The sequence below is a fragment of the Megalops cyprinoides genome, chromosome 6, assembly GCF_013368585.1.
Source record: "Megalops cyprinoides isolate fMegCyp1 chromosome 6, fMegCyp1.pri, whole genome shotgun sequence".
Lineage (NCBI taxonomy): Eukaryota > Metazoa > Chordata > Actinopteri > Elopiformes > Megalopidae > Megalops > Megalops cyprinoides.
Window position 1 is genome coordinate 9280001 of NC_050588.1, and position 24697 is coordinate 9304697.

Here is a 24697-nt window from a genome sequence, read left to right on the forward strand (position 1 = left end):
AGGTGAAGAGAATGAAAAATAAGTGTAATATTGCCCTTTGTATCGACTGTATTTTGGACCACATTTGGTGCTTCATCCATAGGTCAGGCATCAAAATATGTATTTTCCTTTTTTCACTTTTACATGATCATATTTAGACCACATGCATTTGATGTTTAGTTTTAGTACCACGTGTGTTAACTGTTAAGGCTTTATTACAGTATGCGCCAACATGCATTACCTGTGGTGCTGCTGCAGCTAAGGCCATGTTTCCCTGATCTGACCACTGAAAGACTGGTCACTAAGCTCAAGTGACTAGCATTCAAATGGGGGTCAAAACGAATGAATGGACAAAATGCCAGAAAGAGCCTTGATTTGGTTAAATAAGAAGTCATGTGTTCCATCTTGAGAATGCTTTTTATTCTCGGTAGAAATAGTTTTTGGTATTAACATCTATATGTATGTTTTTTTCACATTACTATGACTAAAAGCATGCTTGTAAAATAACCTTCATAAAGAGCTCCTTCAAAGCATCACTCGGAGCCATTTCTTCCAAGGACTTTAGACTGGTATAAGTCTGAGAACTTTCAATCGCACTTATGTGATCGCAATCGATCAGGATAGCCGGTGAACCCTAGCTAAAATTAAGTCGCTTGATGACGTATTCGTGCCTGCCGCATACTGGTCAGAGATGGTAACCAAAAATGTCCTATAAAAAGTGGTCAAGACCGCAAAGATAGCCTGAGTAGTAAAGCAAGTGGACCAAAAACAACAGCACACGGTGATGCGATGCAAGAGTACCGCCTATATCTTCTGTCTAGCGTCGAAAAGGAGTTTTGTCCACTAGATGTAGCAATTTCCTAAAAAAGTAACTCACTCGCCACGGGGTCATTTTGATCTCGGTGGCACTGAAGAACCCGGCCTTTGTATTGTTTGCCGTGAGTAACACAACCTGTGTGCAATGTTTACGTACTGCAGCTGAAACCGCATTACGGTAGAACGTGCCCCACTATCGAAACTGTAAATTCACGAGGGGCTGACGTGCTGACCATTCAGCTGGAAACTGACGAACATTCAGTGTTCACCGCTGGAAATACATTTTATCACGCTGCGCATAAACGCATTCTCTAAACTCGACATATAGAACATAATTCAACCAAACTTCAAATCGCGCTCAAACAGCAAACCAGAAGGTAGCCTATAACGGCAAATCGTATTTTGTAGACCTACTGTTATTTGCATTTTAAGTGGGCCATTGTTCCAGGTAGCGAGGAACCAATGGGCAGTAATCAGGTTTGAATAACTGCGGACTACAGTTACACCTTATAGATGTTGCAGGCAAGGTTCGCTTTCATTTGTCTTAATCATGGGATGTCTTGCTCGGTTACTGGATGCATGTAAAAATACCCTGTAGGTTTGAACAATGTCATACAAGGACTCCTAAAGACCCCTGTGGTTTCAGGGGGCATGTCTTACAGAACGGAGCACACAAAAATCCTCATTAGGGAAACTGCTGGATGATTACATACCGAAGGGGATTTCACCACTATAGCATATGGGTTTACATAACCGCATATGTCGGCTCAATGAATCGGACTCAGGTGGTACATGCATCGTTTTTAAAATCCCTCTCCTACTTAGTGTAAATATTTATACTTTTGGCATACCTTGATAAGACCTGTGACCATACCGTGACAGCAATTCATTAATTGCCTTCAACTCTCGCTTTTAAAACTGAAATAACCTACTATTTATACATTTCGTTATTAGAAGAGCATGAGTTTGTACATTTACAAGTTCTTGTCTACTGAAACGCAAAATATCAAGTAATCGAGACACAAAAGATTGTTGTCAAACTGTCATAAACTGCAGTTTTGAATAAGGCCTAATTAAACCGTATCGCCCCCTTTCCTGGTACGTTTATTCTTTCTCATTTTGTGCCAGTTCACCTCTTAATCCCATGTGAAACTTTTAAACATTCATAGTAAACTGTTCAGGATTCAATAACTCGAGGTGAAGCTATTTCATTCCTGATACCAGAAATATACTATCAGAGGAAAACGGCGTATTTCAGTATGTCCTCAGCCAATTTATCATTTTCTGCCTGCGTGAGTTCAGCAATGATGACCGAGCTCTTTACTCTTTTGTGGTGGGCAATTTCTAAACGTTCTTAATTCTGCGAATTTACCAAGATAAGGCGCGGCAATCGTATGGTTTTTTATGTTGAAAGCAATACCATTAAATGTTTTTTAAACCACATTACAAAGTGCAGACCATGCATATACTACAAATATATATGGAAAATGTTGTTGGTAATGAATTGGAAATATTAAATTTAATTGATATTATGTTGAACTATTGTTTGTTCAACCGCAAATAATGAATAACGACAATTAGGAATGGAGTGTATTGTATGTAAGACAAAGTGCAAAATACAATGTCCCATTTAAGACAGACAGTTGCTTATGAATGACATTATGAGCCAGCGTACGGGACTCACTTAAGTCATTACCCTTTTAAGAAAAGAATACCCCAGGCGGACTATTCATCATATACTTTGTGATATCGTTCACGTTAAGATCAATTTCAGTCTATTAAGATATACAATTCCAAATACATTTGTATCATTTGAGATATTGTCATTTATAGACACAAAAGAGATGTCTACTTGTATTACTGTGCAGGCGGTGGTCTTGCCTCCGGTACGGTTGCCCTTTTAAGATCTGCCCCTAATACCAATCCACGCTTTTGCAGAATTCTCTCTCTCTCGCTCTCTCTCTCTCTCTCACTCTCTCTCTCTCCTGTTGTTTTGAAACAGGTTTATGGTAATGAGAAGCCCACAAGGCGCTGGAGTAGCTAGTAGGAGCCATTTTAATCATTTACGCGAACTCAGCGAGGTGACAACGTCTCTGGGAGTGACTGAGAAGCTTTGGCGAGGGAGACTGCGGTTTCATTCTCAGTCCAACTGGATTAGCTGCTGTTTGCCGAAAGTATGGATATGCCGCAACAAAAGAAACTGACTCGAATGAAAGTTTGAGGGGAGGCTGCTGCGAATTATATTCAGACGGGGTGAATATTATCCACGAGAAATGCTCGTCATTAAGTGGGATCTGTTGTTTGTGATCACCGGGTGGTTAAAACTTGCCTCTTTGTCGGATTGCTACAGTGTGCACCTCAGCGAGGATGCGGAACCGGGGACTATTATTGCGAACCTGGGGCAGAGCGGTGCTTGTACCCTGGACCAGGTAATCGCCCCAAAATTCACAAAGACTTTTGTAGAGACGGATCCCGCGGCGGGCATTGTGTTCATTTCGGATGCGTTGGATTGCTCTGCGCTCCCATCCAACCCCTTCACCGTATACACCGCTGTAGACTGCAAAACCACTGTGCCCGGCTTCAGGCACCTACTTACCAGCCGGTACGATGTACATGTGCACGGCAGGAACTGTTTCAATAAGCACAGGAGGAAAACAAAACGGGACGTTGACATAATCAGTTTGCTGCAAGTCCACAGTCACAAGCCAGTTTGCTACAGCGCTGATGCTCCGCTTTTCCATGTGCGGGATATAATGCCCGGCTTACCGACTCGCTGCGAAGTGCACTGCAGCGTGACTGGCAATTCGCAGTTCCATGTCTCGGTGGGAGGATTATTTGTTTCCAAGGAGCTCTGTCTGAAGCAGGGCACGCTACACGAACTGGACCTCCACTGTAACAGGTGTGTAAACGGGGGATTATGCCAGGGTGCGGCGGGTCAGAGGGAAACCACGGGGGGAAAAGGAATCTCCATGCATTTGCGCGTAGGTGTGGGTTCCTTCAAGCCGGATTACTTGGAGGAGTTACTGCAGGTAGCTGCGCAGTCAGAGGCAGGGTTAGTGAGCAGAAGGAAGAGAAATGTGAACACCAGCCCACAGTTCCAGCCTCCAATGTACCAGGTGTCTGTGCCAGAGAATAAACCTGCCGGGACCCCTGTTGTCCTCCTAAAAGCAGTGGACTCTGATGAGGGGGAGGCTGGTCGACTGGAGTACTTCATTGAAGCTCTGTTTGACAGTCGCTCCAACAGTTTATTTGCTGTGGACTCGGTCACTGGCGCGGTCACCACGGTGGAGGTGCTTGACCGGGAAACCAAGGACACCCACGTGTTCAGGGTAACGGCCGTGGACCATGGCACGCCCCGCCGCACCGCCATGGCGACGCTCACCATCACCGTGAGCGACACCAACGACCACGACCCCGTTTTCGAGCAACAGGACTACAAGGAGAGCGTTCGGGAGAACCTGGAGATCGGCTACGAGGTGCTCACGGTCCGGGCCACGGACGGAGACGCCCCCATCAACGGCAACATCGTCTACCACGTCCTCAACAGCAACGGCTCCAACGATGTGTTCGAGATTGACTCCAGGTCCGGCGTCATTCGCACCAAGGGCCCCGTGGACCGCGAGGAGGTGGAGGCCTACATGCTGCTGGTGGAGGCCAACGACCAGGGGCGCGACCCAGGCCCGCGCAGCTCCACGGCGACCGTCTACATCACGGTGGAAGACGACAATGACAACGTGCCCCAGTTCAGCGAGAAGCGCTACGTGGTGCAGGTGCCCGAGGACATGCCGCCCAACTCGGAGATCCTCCAGGTGACCGCCACCGACCAGGACAGGGGCAACAATGCCGTGGTGCACTTCAGCATCATGAGCGGCAACACCCGGGGTCAGTTTTACATCGATGCACAGACGGGCAAGATGGACCTGGTGAGCCAGCTGGACTACGAGGTCAGCAAGGAGTACACGCTGCGCATCCGCGCGCAGGACGGCGGCCGCCCCCCCCTCTCCAACATCAGCGGGCTGGTGACGGTGCAGGTGCTGGACGTGAACGACAACGCCCCCATTTTCGTCAGCACCCCCTTCCAGGCTACCGTGCTGGAGAACGTCCCTGTGGGCTACTCCATCATCCACATCCAGGCCGTGGACGCGGACTCGGGGGACAACTCGCGACTGGAGTACCGTCTCATTGAGACCACGCCCAACTTCCCCTTCTCCATCAACAACAGCACCGGCTGGATCGTGGTGGCGGCGGAGCTCGACCGGGAGACGGTGGACTTCTACAACTTTGGTGTGGAGGCCCGCGACCACGGCTACCCCGTGATGTCGTCCTCCGCCAGTGTCAGCATGACCATCCTGGACGTGAACGACAACAACCCCCAGTTCACCCAGAGGTCCTACCACACGCGGCTGAATGAGGACGCGGCCGTTGGCACCAGCGTGGTGACCGTGTCGGCCGTGGACCGTGACATCAACAGCGTGGTGACGTATCAGATCACCAGCGGCAACACGCGCAACCGCTTCTCCATCACCAGCCAGAGTGGCGGTGGCCTAATCACCCTGGCCCTGCCGCTGGACTACAAGCTGGAGCGGCAGTACGCCCTGACCGTCACCGCTTCCGACGGCACGCGCTTCGACACGGCCAAGGTGTACGTCAACGTCACCGACACCAACACCCACCGGCCCGTCTTCCAGAGCTCTCACTACACGGTCAACATCAACGAGGACCGGCCCGTGGGCACCACAGTCGTGATCATCAGCGCCACGGACGAGGACACGGGGGAAAATGCCCGCATTACCTACTTCATGGAGGACAGCATCCCCCAGTTCAGCATCGACTCTGACAGCGGCGCCGTCACCACCCAGATGGAGCTGGACTACGAGGATCAGGTCTCCTACACACTGGCTATCACGGCCAGGGACAACGGCATCCCCCAAAAGTCCGACACCACATACCTTGAGATCCTGGTGAACGACGTCAACGACAACTCCCCGCAGTTCCTCCGCGACCAGTACCAGGGCTCTGTGATGGAGGACGTGCCTGTTTTCACCAGCGTGGTCCAGGTGTCGGCCACCGACCGCGACTCCGGCCTGAATGGCCGCGTCTTCTACACCTTCCAGGGCGGTGAGGATGGCGATGGCGACTTTATCATCGAGTCCACCTCAGGGATCGTGCGCACGTTGCGCCGCCTGGACCGCGAGAACGTGCCGCTCTACAACCTGCGCGCCTTCGCCGTGGACAAGGGCCTCCCGCCGCTCAAGACGTCCGTGGACATCCAGGTGGCCGTGCTGGACGTCAACGACAACCCGCCCGTGTTCGAGAAGGATGAGTTCGACATCTTTGTGGAGGAGAACAGCCCCATCGGCCTGGTGGTAGCGCACGTCACGGCCTCGGACCCGGACGAGGGGAGTAACGCGCAGATCATGTACCAGATCGTGGAGGGCAACATCCCGGAGGTCTTCCAGCTGGACATCTTCTCCGGTGAGCTGACGGCGCTCGCCGACCTGGACTATGAGACCCGTTCGGAGTACGTCATCGTGGTGCAGGCCACCTCCGCCCCCTTGGTCAGCCGGGCCACCGTGCACATCAAGCTGGTTGACAAGAACGACAACCTGCCCGTGCTCAAGAACTTCCAGATCATCTTCAACAACTACGTCACCAACAAGTCCAGCAGCTTCCCCACGGGGGTGATCGGCCGCATCCCTGCCCACGACCCGGATGTATCTGACAAGCTCCACTACAGCTTCGAGGCTGGCAACGAGCTGAACCTGGTCATCCTCAACCAGAGCACCGGGGAGATCCGCCTTAGCAGCTCCCTGGACAACAACCGCCCGCTGGAGGCCACCATGAGGATCTCTGTGTCGGGTAAGAGAGAAGCGCTCATTCTCATTTCCTGTGTTTGTGCTCTCAGGCAAGCAGCTGGACTTGCTGGTATGGTGCACTTAATTTTTAACCTAATGTCGAACTGCATTGGTGATTTAACCTTATTGCTCCTTGCTTGGCCTTTGACTTTTCAGTAGAATGATTGTCATTTACATAAACACACAGAAACCTCGATGCAGCCGTCACCCGAATGAGATCAGAGCAGTCCTTTTTATGTTTTTCATGGCTTTTATTTTGAAATGTATTGTTCCCTACTAATTTTGTTTATCACTACATTGGACAAAGCTTAAATGAAAACCTTGAAATAAACAAATGAAATAATATACCATAATAGCTAAGCACAACAGAGCTACTGTTTTTTGTGCTTTAAAATGGTGTGAACACTTGACTATTCTCTTACAGTAGTCCAGAATGCACTATCAGAGTAAGAGAACAACTATATTTATTCTGTCAGTACCCTTTGTTTTAACCACGCAAAATTCTGTCTGAAGTGCATGTTTCTTGGACACGGTGCTTCTCCAGCAATTTGTACAGATTGCTTGTTGGATTTCACAAATAGGAGAGCAACCATTGCAAATTGTCTTGCAAATGAAAAAAAAGATACTTATTGATTATATTTATTGATCTGCTTTGTCACAAAGCCTCGGTCCATTTCCTCAGTGATACACAGGCAGAAGCTAACTCACAAAAAGTATGGATTCTGCATGCAAAGCATATCCAGTTTGTTCTCATGGGGCTTATATTCTGTGGTTGTCTGTCTAAGAAATAGAGCTGCCACATAAACAAATGAGTGAATGGGCAGCAGTATCTACATGTGAATAGCCTGCTGTGTCTACATGTGAATGAATGTGTGTAAGCTTACACACATGTAAGAGTTCTGTATCTGCCTGAAACTGTATTCAGTTTTTTCTCTCAACATTTAGTGAGTGCACCTTCGTAAACTGCAATATGGCCCAAACCACGGCCAGGGTATACCATGGTATGCCATTAATACCATGGTACTAATTTGACTGTCAGTTCTCCACTCTCCATCATTGCATATGACATTTGAAACTAATCTGTCAGCTGATTAAATATACAGTAAATGGTAACTGTGAAATTATCATTGGTTTAGATGCATCGGAAGAAGCAGTAGAGGTTTGATACATGTTAGGATGGCACACAAGCATTAATATTTGCTAACCGGTTTGATCTCTATTTATGTTTCATGATTATGAAAAAATACTGCTGAGAAACTTTAAACAGAACATATGTATTCATTATTTGCAACATGTTTCCAAGCTGATTGATGTGTCTTCTTCAAGCTGTCAATACAGATGAGCAGGAGAGAATTTTATCTGAACAAAAATGTGACTGAACTGGAAGTGCTACCAGGAACATTTTATGGCAGCTTCCCGGGGCCTGTTTTTGACATCTGAGTCACTGCGCAACGCTTTGTCCTTTATAGACCTTGAAAGTAATGAAATTAGAAAGTCACCGCCAGCACCATCATCTAAATGTAACCTGACAATTTGCAGGGGATTGGACATCAAGGTAAATCGGGGAAAAAAGGGGGTTCTTCTCCGATTACCGGGGCCGTTTTTAGATGCTCCTATTTTTGAGCATTCCAATCTCCGTGCCGCTTCGGACCGCCGGGCCCGCAGGCCGCCGTTCTGATGATTGAGCGTCGGAGATAATTGGCTGGGAGTTCTGCGGGATATCGCTGGCAGCCTCGCCTCTTGCGAATTCCCAGCGTGGACGCGGGGGGGGGGGTTCCACGGTGACAGACGCGGACCCCTGTCCGTCTTAAAGGGGACGGAGGCGGGGCCCGATCGACCAGAGAGGCTGGTGCTCAAGCTGAGGCCGCTGACGGGAACAGCTGTGGCTCGCCCCGACCAATTAGGAGCCCCGTTTGTCCGCTAGGCCTGCACCTGCCGGTGTGTGTGTGTCAGCGTACCCCCGCGGAGAGCGGGGAACGAGGGAGGGACAGAGGAGAGGGGCCTGCGTGAGATGGAGAGAATCTGGGGGGATGAGGAGGGGGTTGGGGGGTGGTGGTGGGGGTGGGGGAAACAAACAAAAGAGCCAGAGAGAGAGAGGGATGGCCTGCTGATAAGGATTTAGACAGGGAAAGGGAACATGGCTAGTGAATGAAGATGGGGTTAAGTTAAACATGGAGATATTAAAGTTGACCCCACTTCTGACAGAGAGAGAGAGTTTCTGTATTTTAATGGTACAACATTTTACCTTACTGCCGTTTCTGCTGTTATCAGACAGTGAAACTGCCGAAGGCTGGACTTGGCTGGGTAGATTGGTGTTTACGCAATTAGTCTACGATCGCTTGAGGCTTCAGTGGCAGAGGTTAGCAGGTCCTGGGGGCAGACAATGAGGTCAGGAGGGTGACGTCATCTCTCCATACAGTAACTGCCATAAATGGCTGTCTTCTTAAGGCAGTGAACTAGAAAGAGGCCGTCTTGACACAACAGATGTAAACTTGAGCTCTATTGTCCGAAGCACTAAAAGGGCTGCCTCACCGCCCCCCCCCCCCCCCCCCCCCCCCCCCCCCCCCTCCTCCAATTGCCCGCGGACCCCTCCCCTCCTCAAATTACACACCCTGTAATCCATACTACTCTTGGCCTCCATTTTAATGTCCGGGATGTGCTGTTTTTTTTTTTTTTTACTGTGCGTATCTGAAGGTAGCCAGATGTGGCTCGGTGGAGGCAGTTCTGTAAAGGAGAGGTTAGGGGGCTTCCGTCTGATTGGACCGCAGAGGCCCAGCTTGTGGCTGCGTGTGTCACCGTCTCTCCAAGTGTGCGGAGGTCATTATTATAGCCGAAGGACATTTCATAAAGACAGCGGGTTGTCCATGTCATTATGATTAGGCGATGCTGTGGGGGTTTCGGGGTATGGCTGGTGAGCGTGCAGGTTTATGGGAGGGGTTTGGGGGGGATTATAGCTGAGAAGAATGCCATGGTCCATACTATGAGAGCAACAATAGGAGGCTGGAAGATTTCACTCCTCCTCTTCTTTGCCGATAAACAAAATGGGGTCATTTTAAAAATGAGGCATCAACATTGTGAATTATTTTTATAGTCTGTAGATGGTATAAGGATATTGCCTACTGGCTAGTCATGGGTCATATACAGTGTATTAAACTGGGTAACGTTAATGAAAATGCTGTGAATACTGAGATCAATATAGAAATTCAAAAATAATTGTAAATAAAGAGTAAGAAAGTGAGGGGGGGGGAGCAACTGGCTGACAAAATGAGTCAACTGAAATCTTTCATTTTGTCATGGTTGTTCATTACCCAATAGAGCAGGCCCGCTGTCAGTATTTTCTCTTTTATACTATTCTTAATAGTCTATGAGAGCCATAATAATCTACTCTGTGCAAAAACTGCCACGGAGACAAAAGGGAGTGCATTTCAGCGCTGTGGTGCCTGCTCTCAAGTGTTGCCTTTAATGTTAAAAGGAACATCATGAGAGATAGCTGCCTCCTCAGGTTTAGTGCCCCTGGATGGTTATGAGGCGGGGGCACTTGTGTTTAATAGCTGCCGTGAATAATGTTGTAATATCGCCGGAATGACATGGCTGAGCACAGCTTTGTAAGGACTCCCGTGGTTGCCTTGTCACGCCGGCTCCCTGGGCGAGGATTCAGAGCGAGGGCTTTGTGCCTTGGACTACATCCAAATCTGTCATCTTTTTCTTCTCTCGTCGTTAAGCTACGGCCTGTGAATCCTGCGGAAGATATCCGCTATCCTATGGAGTATGTTACAGATGGGAAGCTTATATCAGACAGCTCGAGGCCCAGTAACGTGCAATGCTGCAAGGTTCTGCCACACAAACGGCGAATGGGACCTCACAGGGCTAATCCGTTTTCCGCCATCCCGTTGAAAGCCGCACGATGCGCTGCTGACTGTGAGGAAAAGTACGGTTAACCTCGCCGTGGAAGATCTTATCAACCAGTCGCATGCAGAGGCTCGATGTCCTCCTCTGTTTTGTAACCACGTGGAAACTGCTGTCGGCAGGATTTGTGACTAGGTCCTGTGGCACTCTCCTTGTTGTATGAGCTTTTTAAACAGCTCTGGGAAACGTGGATGCTGTGACTGTGTCACCTCTGGTAGTGTCAGTTCTGTCCTCCCTGGCAAATCCCTCCCCCATTGTACAACCATGTCGGTGACACCTTCCTGACAGTTGATGTAAAAATGCATTGATTTCCACATGACTGCTTTTAACTCTTCTTTGTAATTGACACATACGTTTGGGTGCTGACAATGTTGTGCACAAAGCTTTGTGAAGATTAGGTGGTCGAGACCCTTGTTTTGTAAGTGTCAGCTAATCATACATTTGGGAGGTTATAGCAGATCATGTCTGCTAAAACGAAAGCAATCAGGGCTAGAAGTCTCATTAGAATTCATTGAATGTTTTTTTTGGAGATTGCAGGCTTTGTATTTCCCTCTGAAACGTGGAAAAACAGCTTTGGGTTTGATTCAACCTTCTAAAATGTCTGACCCGTTTCTGACTTTCAAACATGCAGAGACAACCAAGCTGCACACAGAATAACAAGTGGATTAGAAAAAAAACCAAGATCACTAGAGGCTAGTTAGCTAGCTGCTGACAGTATTCCCTTCTAACTTTGGACAGGCTTTCAGTTTGAGTTGAAAAATTGTGAGTGATTACTGATAAACAATTTGGGGGTTGTGACCTGTATGTGTTGAAACGATTCCCTGGATTTTAAGGGTCATTCTGTGCCGTGACATTGTGCATTGAGACTCGTAACCTGTCTGTCCCATGTTTTGCCGGAAAACTCAGCTACTGTTTAGGAGCCTGCCAAGTTCTGAAATCAGTGGCATTTGTTTAAAAAAAATTCCCCTCCGGCTATAGTCTGTCAACTAGCCAAGTGGCTTGTCACCATCACTGAAAAAACACCTTAGGTATTCATTAGAGTGCTGCCATCAGGTGCTACACTTCCTTTGACTCCTGATTGCCAGGGCTTTCCAGTAGAAAGAAGTGTGAATCCCCTCACCCACATGGGAAGTTACTAGAAGGGGGGGTGGGGGGAGAGATCTTATTTTCAGCCATAATATTCACCCATCAAAGGGATCTCATTAACAGACAGCAATGTTACAGGTATGATCTAGCCACACAGTCTGCACTTGAGTGAGGATCCACGTTGAAGCACTTTGTAACAGTTTGAGAAAGTTGAGGTTACTGGAGCAGTTCAGCCTTGAGGAGAGAACTGTGAGCTTCAATTTTAGAGGCAGACTGATGTGTCACTTTGCCGGTGCCTCTCAGGTGATAGCTAGGATTTATTTGTGTGGCGCTGAGGTGCACAGGAGAGTGAAGTCAATGAAAAATAAATGAAGGTAGAAATCTGTAAGGCAATTTGTTTATTGTTGTATTATTTCAACAGACCTTTATTTTGGCTGGCGGGCCTTCACCCAAGGTCCAGACCCGGGAATTTTTGGGCTCGGGGCGTGAGACTGGAGGAGACTGAGAGAAGAGGGGCCCTCGCCCTCCACATACTTCTGCTTCTCAATGTCCTTTATCAAAGAGAGCATTAGTCATAGTCTTTCCCCGGTGTGGCCACAAGTTTTGTCTCCCTCGCCTTTCTCTTGGTTGGCCTCCATTATCCTCTCACTTCTGTCTCTCCTTCCCTCTCTCTCTCTCTCCCTCTCTCCGTTAATCATCTCCGTGTCCCTCTTCCTGTCGCGGTGCCTCTCGCTCCCCTCTACCTCTCTCTTTCTCTACCTCCCTCCCTCCCTCCCCTCTCCTTTTTAAGTCCCTCCACCCTTTCTTCTACCCCCTTCTCCCCCTGCCCCGACTGCTCCCTCTTCTCCTTTGAAATGGCAAGAAAGGCCAAGAGACATGCTTTGTTGGGTGAGCGTCGTCATGGTGACCCCAGCGATGCCTCAGAAATCCCTGGTGGGTGGGGTCGGGGGTGGGGGGGGGAACGCTCCTTTTGTGGAGCGTTGGGACGTGGGGGGAGGGGGGAAGAGTGTAAAAGTGCAAAACAGCCACTTTGCAACCAACTGTCCCTCTCCTGTTCCCAGCCACGGCTGGGGGCTTGGGGCCTGCTGGTGCCCTGGGTAACTTGCAGGTTTTCCCTTTATTATATGTGTTACATATGCACACTTACCGATCGTTCACACATAAATCACTTTTACTCCTGGCACAATTGGGAAGAAAATGTGAAATGTTCAGGGTTTATTTTGTAAGCTGTTGACTGACTGGAGGAGTGCAAGCTTAGCTGCTGAACAGCCTGTGTGCGTGTTTAAGAATGTTGATTTCCTTTGATAAATAATGCATGGGTCACCGGCTGTGCTTCAGCGTCTGCCACTCACAAACAGGGAAACAGTCAAAATTGTCTTCTGCGCTTTTCTGGCACTGATTTTTTGAAGTCACAAACGGACAAGTGAGCAGACGAGGTGCCCGCCTTTGTCTGGGAAGTCCTTTTCCTTTGACTGCTTCTTTTTTCAGGGAGAAAATTCCGGAGGCTTAAAGTTGCGGGGGACTGTGAGGGCCGTTTAAAGGCTTTTGATTGGTGACACACGGATGTTGCGGGGAGTATCTGGTTTCCTGCCCTGGGCACGCCGAACAATGGGACGGCCTCCTTTGTCAGGCAGGCCCCGCTCTGCTCCGCCGCTCCGACGGTCTGGATGCGTGCAGGGTGACATCATCTGTGTGCTCTGAGGGGGTCGGGAGCGCGGGGATCGGGGGCGGGGGCAGGAAGAGGTTAGGCGGAGGCCAGCACTCTCTCTCTCGCGCACCGACGGGTCCCTCACAGGTGGGGGCCCGTGTTCTGTAAACGGCGGGACGATGTGAGCACCTCATCTCTGCCGGGCTGCCAGTTCCTTTGTCTGCGCTTCCCCAAATATCTGAAAAATTCCTTAAAATCCTCTGTCTTAAATGCCCCATCAAATGAAATTCTGGCCCAGAACAAAATTCCGTATAATCCGGGAGGACCCTGAGCGCCAGTGCGGCTGGTTTCGTGTGTGTGTGACGGATTTCAATGCTGAGAGGAGGGGGGATCTGCCAAGGAGAATGGCCTCTGGTTATGGAATCGGCGCTCTCCTTGTAGACGCTCTTTCCGAGGGGCTCCCCGTTTCATCTGTGCTGTTTTTTCAGTTTTCCCAGCTCCTCTCGAAATTAAACATTAAATTCCCTGTTGTGTTGGCGAGCAACAGGTGGGCGCGTTCGGACGCCGATATCGTTTCGGGCGCAGCAGCAGCGATCGGGCCTCTGCCGGTGTAACCGCAGCACAGCGTGTGCTGCGCTCTGAAATCAAACGAGGAAGTGTTTCGCAGCAGGGGGAGGTGCGCAGACAAACTGCTCACCTACACTGCGATGACTCTCTCACCGTGTGTGTGTGCGTGTGTGTGTGTGTGTGTTTGCAGCTAGGGGACTTCTCAGTTTCACTCAGTTTTTGGTTCAAATGCTTCCGTAAGACTTCCGTAAGAGTCATAATGGTTGTCCTTTTTTTTTTCTATCCTGCTGTAAATTGCCCAGGCGGAGCAGAATGGAGCCGGGAAGCTCAGTTTCCCCCTTTTGTTGATCTGTATTCATTTTCACACATCAAACGGCCCTCAGATGCACTGCAGGGAGGAAAAACAGCGCGCCTAGAGTTACATTCAGCAAGCTTAATGGCACAATCATCATCAACCCTCATAAATCTCTTACACACTTCCCCACACGCAAGCACACACACACACACATACACAATCAGTATGCATTGAGCCATAGTCTCATGACAGTACACCTTACAGCTGACAGAGTCATTACAGAAGATAACAAACAGCAATTCATTCTGGGAACCCCAGTGGCTGGTCACAGATTCAAAGTGACCAATAGGGTTGCGGCTAGGCCTCCTCGTCAGCATGGCAACGGGTCAGGAGAAAAGGCGGGGTGTCAGTCCTGTCGGTGACCACACCCCCCCCCCCCTGCACAGCACCATTAGTCCACTACTTGATAAATGGAATGTTCATTTTAATTTCGAAATCGGCGCGCTGCATCTAACAGCACGCCCTTTGACCCCACGGGAGCATCTGGGCTTTTTGTTCAAAATGGACTCCATCAGCATATCCAATGGTGCATTGTGTGGGTTTGAGGGATTTTTAAATAAATAAATAAATATAAACACAGCTTTATAAGAAGCAAAAGTCAAAACCTTAGAAGTGTGTTGAATTTTGAGAGGAGTAAAAGGATAATTTTTTGTTCTTTCTTTTTTAATGAACAAACTGGGCATTTCAGTTTTGATCATGTATTCCTTTTTTTTAAATTTCCATTTTCAACATATGTTTTTGCTTTTTTTTGTCTGTGCTTTTCAGAATGAGGTCAGGTCACTAGGACTTAGTGAATACTATAGCATTGATGTAGAAATTGGGTACAGAAAGAAAAACATGACCTTGTGAAAAATGAATCAGTTCCAAAGAAAAACCTGAATAAACCTGTTTTCAAAAGGAAAGTCTTCACACTACAGTAGCATACTGTTGTTTGTAATCATGTGTGTCTAAATATGGAAATTGCACTACTGTTAATTTCCTTTGCTCCCAGACAAGTTGTAATGTTTTACAGCCTGCTTCCGCTGACAAACAGGTGGGCTTTCATTAAACAAGCCAACGATAATTAACTACACAGCTTCCATTCACAAAATGAGACCATTGGCCATACGGCATAATTATCTTGTATCTATTACTCCGTTTCTCATGTCTATCGTTTCTGTTTGGGCTGTGCATCATAAGATCAGACAATTACCTCAGTGTTTATGATGTCTTAATTAGTTGCCTCCTTAATTCGCTCTTTCAGAGGCCGCCAAGTGGGACGAGCCGTTGCGCCCCCTTCCAACTGGCGGTTCTGGATAAGTGTGGCTTCCCGCAGAGCGTCTGAGCTTGTGGCTCGAAATATCCTCAGCACTTAAGGAAAGCACCAAGGGGTGCGGAAATTTCTTTCCTCCTGTCCCCCTTTGTGGGTGAATCGAACACAGGCCGTGACACTCGCTTCTTGTTTCTTCCTTGATCGCTCAAACATTCAGAAACGGGCTGTGATTGGATCTGGTTCTCATTTCTGTCTGACTGGGCTTGTGGTGAAAAATGTAGACATGTCCCAGATGAGGCTCTTTTTTTGACAGACTGTCATGAATTTAAGACCATGAGGGCTCACTGCAGTCCTCCTGCAGAGATACCCCCCCCCCCACCCTCTTGTCTTGCTACATGTCTCTTCTTGTCACTGCTGGGTTCATGAACTGCTACATGACCAAAGCCCCCTTCCCCCCTTCCAAAAAAGAACACCCCCACATGTGTGCTACATGTATCAACTCTGACCTCACTGTAAACTGAAAGTGATCAGAAGACCCTATCGGTGACTGTAGAGGTCTAATTCCTGTTAGCTCAGCACGCGCCTCATCGCACATTCACAAAACGGACACTAATGGAACATTAATCAGTTTTAAGCATGATTTCAAAAGGGACACTCAAGCTATAATTTGTTTTTTTATTGATGGGAATTTCCGTTCTTCCACCTGTTTGAATTATGTTGTGCAATCAACATTAATTGACAAATTGCTTGCCCGTACAAATTGAATCCTGGCAAGCGACAATGATAAGTACATGTAGAAAGTAAAAGGCATTTTACATGTGAATGCGCTCGTATCTTTAAAAACTTTCTGTTGTTCAGTCGCTCCTGAAATGCATTTATGCATGGTGGCTTATGGGACCAAACAGTACGGGTGCCCTGGAAGAGAGATTCTCTCTTCAGTTTCCCCGAGGGGAGATTGTGAGCGCAGATCATCTTGGGATGGGGGAGTGGTTTGGGACAGTACCGTTGCCTAGGTGAGTGTGCCTGAGAAGGTTTGTTTGTGACTTGGTGGGAATGGGGTGGGGCCGTCAGTCTTGGGGAAGGAGATTAAGGTGTTATGGGAGATTTTCCTGGTAGGAAGTGATGGGAGTAAGAAGCCACGATGGCAGATCAGAGCAGTGTCCATGTCCTCACACCAGACCACTCTCCCGCCACCCCGCTAAACTCCAGGCACGGTGAGCAGGGTGAACGGGTGAAGCCGTGAACGGTTTGGGCCCCATCTTAATTCCCTCCCCTCCTCTCGCTCACAGATCCCTCTCTCCCCTCCCATAACCCTCGGTGAACCCCGTTGCGGCCGCCGCCATCTGCCCTTGTTAGCATCCAGCGAAGACGCTGACTTCCTCACCTCTTTCTGGAACATTAATTACCGCTGGGGCCCCCACTCTTTGCCGATCTCTGATTGGGCGGTGAGTTGGATTATGCCCGCCCCCCCTGCTGAGCACGCTCCGTTTGTGCCGGTGTTCATGGAAGGGAACTTTAATTTGGTTCCCATGACATCCTCGAACTCCACAACAACGGGGGCAGCGGTAACACATTTCCCTTTCAGCTGAGAATATGTTCTGTGTGTGTGTGTGTGTGTGTGTGTGTGTATGTGCACAGAATGTGTATGTATAAATTTCTCTCTGCCTCTCTTTCTCCCTTCCTAATTATCACTATAGCCATTAGAAATAGCTTGCGCTGTGACCTTACATTTGGGTGTGACATTTAATCATTTACATAGTGCTGTTTCTTGTCACCTCACTTTCGTGCCTTGTTGTGGTGGCCTATGTGGTCAGCAAAAAGAGGGCTTGAAGCATAAAGGTTGCTGTTTTGATTCCCCAGTGGTGTACTTCTGTTGTACCCCTTGTGCAAGGCACTAAACCCAGACCGTCTCAGTAAGTATTCAACGGCATAAATCTGTAACATGTAAAAAATATTATATATATATATATATATATAAATATAAGCTATGTAAGCCACTCTGGATAAGAGCATCTGCTAGGCAACTGTAATGTAATGTAGACATGTCCAACATATTACTCTGTCCCCTGGGTGCAAGCAGGCATGGGTCTTCGTAAACTGGGGCAACATTCACGTGTCTGAAGACATAATATCACTGCTTAGTTCCACCCAGTTCACCTTTTTTTTAAACTGTTTTTTTTTTCTCTTTTTTAAAAAAAAATATATGTTTTCATAGTAAAAATATATTCAAAGCACGAGGTGGAGTTTTATTTGGGCCCAGCTATTTAATGAATGTGGAGTGCAGAGAGTTTTTAAATCCTTTCAAGGTGACCCCTAAACAAAGCTTCTCACTTACGGAGAATGCGAGGCCGCATAGCTGCGGCGACAACAGCAATGCATTAGCCGGGACACGGGCGATAAGCCGCCGTGGAGTAATTCATCAGGGTCAGCGCTGTCGAATTAATTCAATTAAACTATGGCTCCCCCTGTCGTCACAGAAAGCGTCTGAAGGTCACGCCACTCGACTGTCCGCCGCGGTCATATTACGAGGGAGGGGTTTGCAATTACACGCGGTTCACTCACAAATACGCTGTTAGGCTGTGGGTTCATCTGGTGTTTGTGTACGTCACACCTGAGGAAGAGTAGCTCACCCTGACGAAAAAACCCGTCTGGTCTGGGGAAGTCCATAGTAAGCAACAAAAGAGGACTCCGAACAAAACATCCAGAAATATATTTTTCTTCCCTTATGAGCACTTATTTTGCATAGGACGATACTGGCCCGCAGGTAGCAGGGACAGGTAGAGATGATGCTTAGAAGCCTATAACGGAAGAACGAGTAATGCCGATAGCACAAGTGTAGAGCTTACCTTATAGATGTTTAAACTTGGGGCAAAGGCTACACAATGACCTCTTGGGTCTAATCCTCAAATTTGGAAAAGAATCAGTAACAAACAAACATCAGGGTACACGTAAAATACCATTCATTGGCATACTAATGGTCATCATGAAAAAATTTGCAGAAAAAATACGTATCCATGCCTGATATGGCATGTATAATTTCTGTATTACTTGACTTTAATGGTGGGAGGTCAACCCTGTTACTTTGGGAACTGCTGGACTGTTTTTTCCCAAAAGCCAAGTATCGACTGTGCTCATAGCTGTCTCTTCATACAGTATGTGCTCAGAGACTTTGAGCACTTTGTAATATAATTCATATTTTATGACACAGCATGGTGGTGCTTTAGTCTTGGCTTCATATATTCATTTGATACTTGAAAAGATCTCTAGAAAAACACGTTTGTACAATATGTGTATAAAGCTATTAAACCCAACAGAGGTTTTGGGTTCACTGTACCAAGCAGGTTACAGAGCATGAGGCTTTGTGTGAATGAATAGAATGGTGTAGCCTATCTTTGATTTCTCTTCAAACACTACAGGTCAACTCCATGTATATATATAGTGGAAGGTGAGGCTCAGGTGCTGACATTTTGTTAGCACTTCATTTGAACTTACATTTAACATGACATGATGGGTGTTGTTTGTCATGCCCTGTGACAGTTTATTTCAGCTCTTATAAGGTGTTGTGAAGGTTTGTGAAGGATTGTGGCCATGGTTGTGTAGTGGAATGTCTGTCATGGTGGGAGGGGGGCGGGGTGAGGTCTTGCTGGAGGGGGGTGACTCTGACCTTGGCACCGCGGTTGCTGACCATCTGATCCTGATTGGCTGTGACTCCGCTGGCATTTGCTGGGCATCTCTGTGTGAGACATGCACCCTCCTCATTAGACACAAATCTGTCCTTTGAGGTCTCCCCTCGCTCCTTCTCTCCCTGTCCATTTCCCACTGCTCTTTCTGTGCCATTTTCGCTGACTACCCCCCACCTCTCCTCTCTTTCTCTACCTCTCTCTCCCCCTTTAATTTTCTCTTCCTCTATCTTTTTCTCCCCCTCTCTCTCCCTCCCTCTCGTTCTCTCTCATGCTCTCCCACTGATGACTCTCCTGGCTTTGTTTCTGGGTATCTGGCCTGGGCAATAAATAGCTACACTTACATTTGAGACCTCTTATGAGAGCCTCAGTCTGCAGCAGCCTTTACTGTGTTTGCCCAGTGAGTATCAGGGGATGGATTCCAACAGCTTGTGCTCTTATCATGCTGGAAATGAGATAAGCACGTATTAGCACGCTTCCCTGCATGTATTACCAGCATTAGCCATCTAAGGAGTATTCCCTTTGAAAAGTGCTAATTTTATGCGTCATCATCTGTGTGACAGAGCTAATGATGGCGCGTGTTCGAAACCACTGTGTCAGGGGTCAGTGCCATCATCCCCGAGGTCAACTGTATTGTCAGCCTCAGCGGGATCTCTGATTGATGTGAAACACCAGCCCACAGCTCCATCTAGTAAGCCGAATCTGATGTCACGTCTTCCCCTGTACTGTCTTATTTGATGTGAGGAGTCTCTTTTATCGTTAGAGTAACCATCTGCTTCTGTTCTGCGGAGGTCAAAAACGCTAATGAGTCTGCTATGCCTGTGATATTCTAATTTCTCTCAACAGTTGATACATTTACGTCCCACATTAAGATGTTGACCTTATTTCAGGATGCAACAGGAATTCCAAAGGGGCTGCGATGCTCTTGCGGCAGAGAAAAAGATGAAAGATGTGTAGACTGGCTGAAAGCATCATCTTAAAACAAAGGTTGCATAAATGTGTGTGCTGGATCCTGTGTGCTTAACACCGTGTCTGTAAACGTACTGCAAACTTAGGTAAATTGATTTTGATGTGACATCTTTCTCTGAACCTGATTTCATCTGATAGGCATTTATCATTAGTTTAACCACCTTGGATTCTTAATCTTGCACTATGTGCCTGTGTTGTTTGTATGAAGGGTCTGTTAGAGGCTCAGATTGTAGCAGGCAGGTTACAGGCAGTTAGCAGGTAGCAGTCTCAAAGAAGGAATGGCCCCCATCACCCCGCACCCCTCCTCACCCCCCGCTCCGATGATGGAGGGGGCCTGGTCCCCGACTCGCTGGCATACGGGGCCCCCGTTCGTGGCGCTGTGCTGCGCTCATTACCACGGAATGCCGGCCGGGCGCGCTGACAGACGGGGGAGGGCGCTTAATCTCTCGCTGGCGCCGGGGGACGAGTGGAGAGAATTCTTGGCACCCGAGAGACCGAGGGGGTTCAAACCCAGGGCTGGCAGCGGCGTGACACCCCGAGCTCCTGCCACTTGCGGTGACTGTGGGGCCTCGGTCTCATGCCACCTCACGAGGCGGCTCTCATAATCCCGGCCGTCCGGTGATGGCCACGTCCAGCAAGCAGGGCAGACCTGTGATAATCGCACAACTTACACGGGTTGCACGAATCAGTCTTGTAATCGGCTAATGCGAGTCTTGACTTTTCACCGTTGAAGAAGCCTTTTGGCTATTGTGGCCAGTTTGGCAGCAGCTTGGCCTAATGGTTAAGGAGCTGGAATTCTATCCTAAAGGTTTCAGGTCCAGTTCCTAGGTCCAGTTCAGTCCAGTTCCTGGCTGTACTGCTGTTGGTCCCCTTAAGCAAGGTGCCCAAACCTGGGCTGCCTCAGCAAACATCCAGCTGTATAAATGAACAATGAGTAAAACCCCCTGAACTAGAGCCAACAGGAAAATAAATCACATAAATAAAAAGGTATTTCAGGTATTGTATTTCTATGGCACAGGAAAGACAATGCAGTGAAAGGTACATTCCACAGCTGAAAAGTGACAAAACAGCCCTATTGTGTAGAGGGGAAATAACTATGAATAATTTGAAATCTCTGGCCCAAACTGGGCGTCTGTTAGCTAGCCAGCGCTAAATGCACACTGCCAGTGTGGACCATTTGCCAGAGTCAGCATCCATCCCAAGCTGAGCCTATGACACAGATTTGTCAGAGTCCCTGACAGACTGCAGAGCAAAAGCAAAGGCCAGACTCATTTATAAATGCGCACCATCCATTCATTTCCCCTTGATACTGTTCCATCTTTCCACTGGACCTGCTAGCTTGATTCACTGGCTTTGAATGCATTGTGAATGAAGCAATGAACAGCGCTGACTCTCTTTTCAGATGTGGTGGGGCTGTGGATAGGCCCATATTTGTCATAGCTATGGGCTGTTCGAATGCATAGCAACCCGCTGGCTGCGCAGCGCCAAGACAACTCGCTCCAAGGCGCTACGTTACCGGTACAAAGCAGCGCTCCGACTCGAAGGGGCAGATTTACTTGAAGTTGTTTCCCCTAGGGTGTCAATACAAGACAAATACAAATGTGCAAGTGCTACATTTGGCAATCATTACCGGACCCGAGTGCAACTTCTAAGTGAAAAACAGGTTTGCCTTAAAGGGAGGTGTGTGGCTCATGTGCTCAAGCTCATTTCCACATAGGGACTGAGCAAGTTTGATTTCCCCCACTGATCATTTTGTCAGCATTACATACGTGCATAAGACGTAAGGCGCGTATTTTATCAATGAATGCGTTGACAGACATACTGCAGTACAAAATTACAGCACAGGGAGAAATCGCATTTAACTCCGTGCTTCATACCAGGCTGTAGCGTAATTAAATTAAACGGGAATGCGCAAATGAATGAACAGGCTCTGATATGAGGGGGATGTAATTGATAAGCCGGTGTCTCTCGGATGACAGTTAATCAGGGATGCCGTAAAACAGCCTTGTTGACAAGCCATTTGGGAAAAGCGAATTTGCAGGCTCTGACTCCGCTGTCACTCGAGGCGAGCGCGCTGCAACCGTGGTCGTTACATCTGTAAACATGCTGATAAAACGCGCGGCACAAATGAGACGTGCAGATGCCGTGCAGGGAAAAGCATCCGGAGTGTTGGCAGGCGGAGGTTCAAAGCCTCTGTCGACTTGTGTCGAGTGGAATGTGTCGGGCTACTGATCTGGCACACGGCATCAAAGTCGAAAACGGAGCATCGTCAGCCAGCCGCTGACCGGTCGTTTTAGCATTTAGCCTTTTCCAGTAGTTCCAACCACGCAGCTGTGATTTAACAACCTTTCAGTCTCCTGGAAAACAAAAGGGGCTGTGTGTTGACTGTCTTATTTCTGCACAGCTACACTTGAGTAACTACATGGTTTGACTGAGGAGTAGGCTAACCTTAGAGCAACGGTCAACCGTGCACGGAAAAAGAATGGACATAGTGACTGGCCGTGTCAAAAACATCCAAATCATATAAAACATATGTCTGTATAAAATAGAATAGGATTCATCCATGCTGTGTCATTACCTAACTCCAACGTAATGTCAGCCTAGCCCCCACATTCAGATAGATATTCTTTTTCAAACATTTAAGCTTCAGAAAATGCCTGTCAGTGATCTCAGATGACAGTTGAAGGTGTATCACATAGCTACCTGCCAGGAATGTAGGCTACATGTTAGCCTAGCAGCTGCGGCTCAGTCATAGGTCATGGACGCATGCCAGGTCAACTCCATTAAAAATAACTACCCGTAAAGATATAATAAACAGTAAAAACGCAAAATGTTACACTGAAAACAGAAAACAGTAGTGTCTTTTACGGACTTTATCAATTAAGATACTGTAATGTTCAGCAAGAATTTAGCGATTCCAGTTCTCCAAATAAGACTATTTATCATTCTGTCACGCCTGAATTGCTCACTACCTCTGAGAGAACGGATTAGAAATGAGTTAGCTGTTTATTAATTGAATTAAATTTCATGATTCAGTGAAGAAACCACAGACACGTTTTGAGTCTGAGTCCAGTGTACACTCTGCAAATTAAGTTAGGATTTGGTTTTTTTAACATCTACCTTAATGCTTACAACGGTTTATATGGAGTTTTTCAGGTGTAAACAAAGTCTTTTAGTTTCCATTTTAAAAAGTGAGAAGGAGTTAATAATTTGATATATACACAGTGTATATACAATATACAGTGTGTGAATATATGTAATATAATTTATCATTTATATGTAATATAAATAATATACAGTATATGATACATTTGTGTATGTGTGTGACTATAAATACATCTACATTAGGAAGTGCAGTGTTTCCTTAGATTAACATGAATGACCACATGCATCTCATGACCCCCCCACCCCCCAGTGGGTCCCGGCCCACAGTTTGCGAACCGCTTAATTAGAGGGCAGGAACCCCTGTGTGAACAGCCGCCCACAGATGGGGTCAGAATGATGGATATAGACAGGGTTTCACCCGGCGGAGGTGTATTCACTGGATAGCAAACCCAGGGCGCATGCGGCTCAGTCATTCACAGGAGGGCTGTCAACCACAGGGCTGTCAGACCTTATGAGGATATAAATTCTGTGGGTAGGTCAGAAAAAGTCACAGAGGCATAATCCTTAGATGAGATGACTGGTCGTACATGTGTACCGCGTTAAATCATAAATGATGCATGCAGAGGGGAGGAGAGGCAGGCGCAGAGAAGCAAGGATGATGGGACTGAATTACGGAGAAACTCAACGGTTTCCAGTGCTGGCACAGAGGCTTAAGGACAGTTATCCAGCTCCCCCCCGTCCTCAGTGATATCACTGTGCAGCAGGCAGGGAGAGGCCAGCAGATGTTTGAACAGAAGCTGGGGGCTTTCCTGTCACCGTTTGAAGCTAGGTGACATTCAGCCAGGTCACGGCGTGTTTCTCGGCATGAATCCCGGTATCGGAAAATCGATGAGCAAATGGAAGAACAACCCGTAACTCACAGGGCAAAGTACCCCAGTCAAGTGATTCTGTGACAGACATCAATGTGTGCATCCTGTATACTTGTGACTAAGATGCAGAAGCAGGTTTTCTTGAACCACGCCCCAGTCATACAGTTTTTACAAAGCTGTATTTCCTCAACCTGGCTAGATATAGCAAACGATCCTAGACATGGTTAAGAACAATATGGCATTTTCTGTCAAGTAATTTTAAGTACAAATCTGACCTTTAAATCTGGAGCCCCCGCGGTGTTTGCATTCCCTAATGATTTCTAGGATGAAACGTTGCAAGCAGAGTGCTTCTCATCTCTCACTTCGGTGAGGGATGTTGTAGCTGTTCCACTTTTGATGTGAACAGCACGCCTCTCAAATGTTTCCTCAGAGCGTATCAGGGATATGTATACATGTATGTTTACATTTGTGTGTGTGTGTGTGCTTTGGCATGTGTAATGTAAATGTAAATGTAAATGTAAATGTGGGTGACTGCTTGTTTATGTGTGCGTGTGTGCATGCATGTCATTGTGTGTGTGTGTGTGTGTGTGTGTGTGTGTGTGGTACGACC

At 47.6% G+C, this 24697-nt stretch overlaps 1 protein-coding gene across 1 annotated transcript in view; it reads left to right on the forward strand.

Annotated features, from left to right (window-relative positions):
• Positions 1-2803: 2803 nt before the first annotated feature.
• celsr2 (cadherin, EGF LAG seven-pass G-type receptor 2) overlaps positions 2804-24697 on the forward strand; it is a 76868-nt gene continuing 54974 nt past the window's right edge. Inside the window, exon 1 of the mRNA XM_036531201.1 lies at positions 2804-6654. Coding sequence (XP_036387094.1) covers positions 3069-6654 — 3586 coding nt within the window. The 5' untranslated portion in view covers positions 2804-3068. The remainder of the gene's footprint in view (positions 6655-24697) is intronic.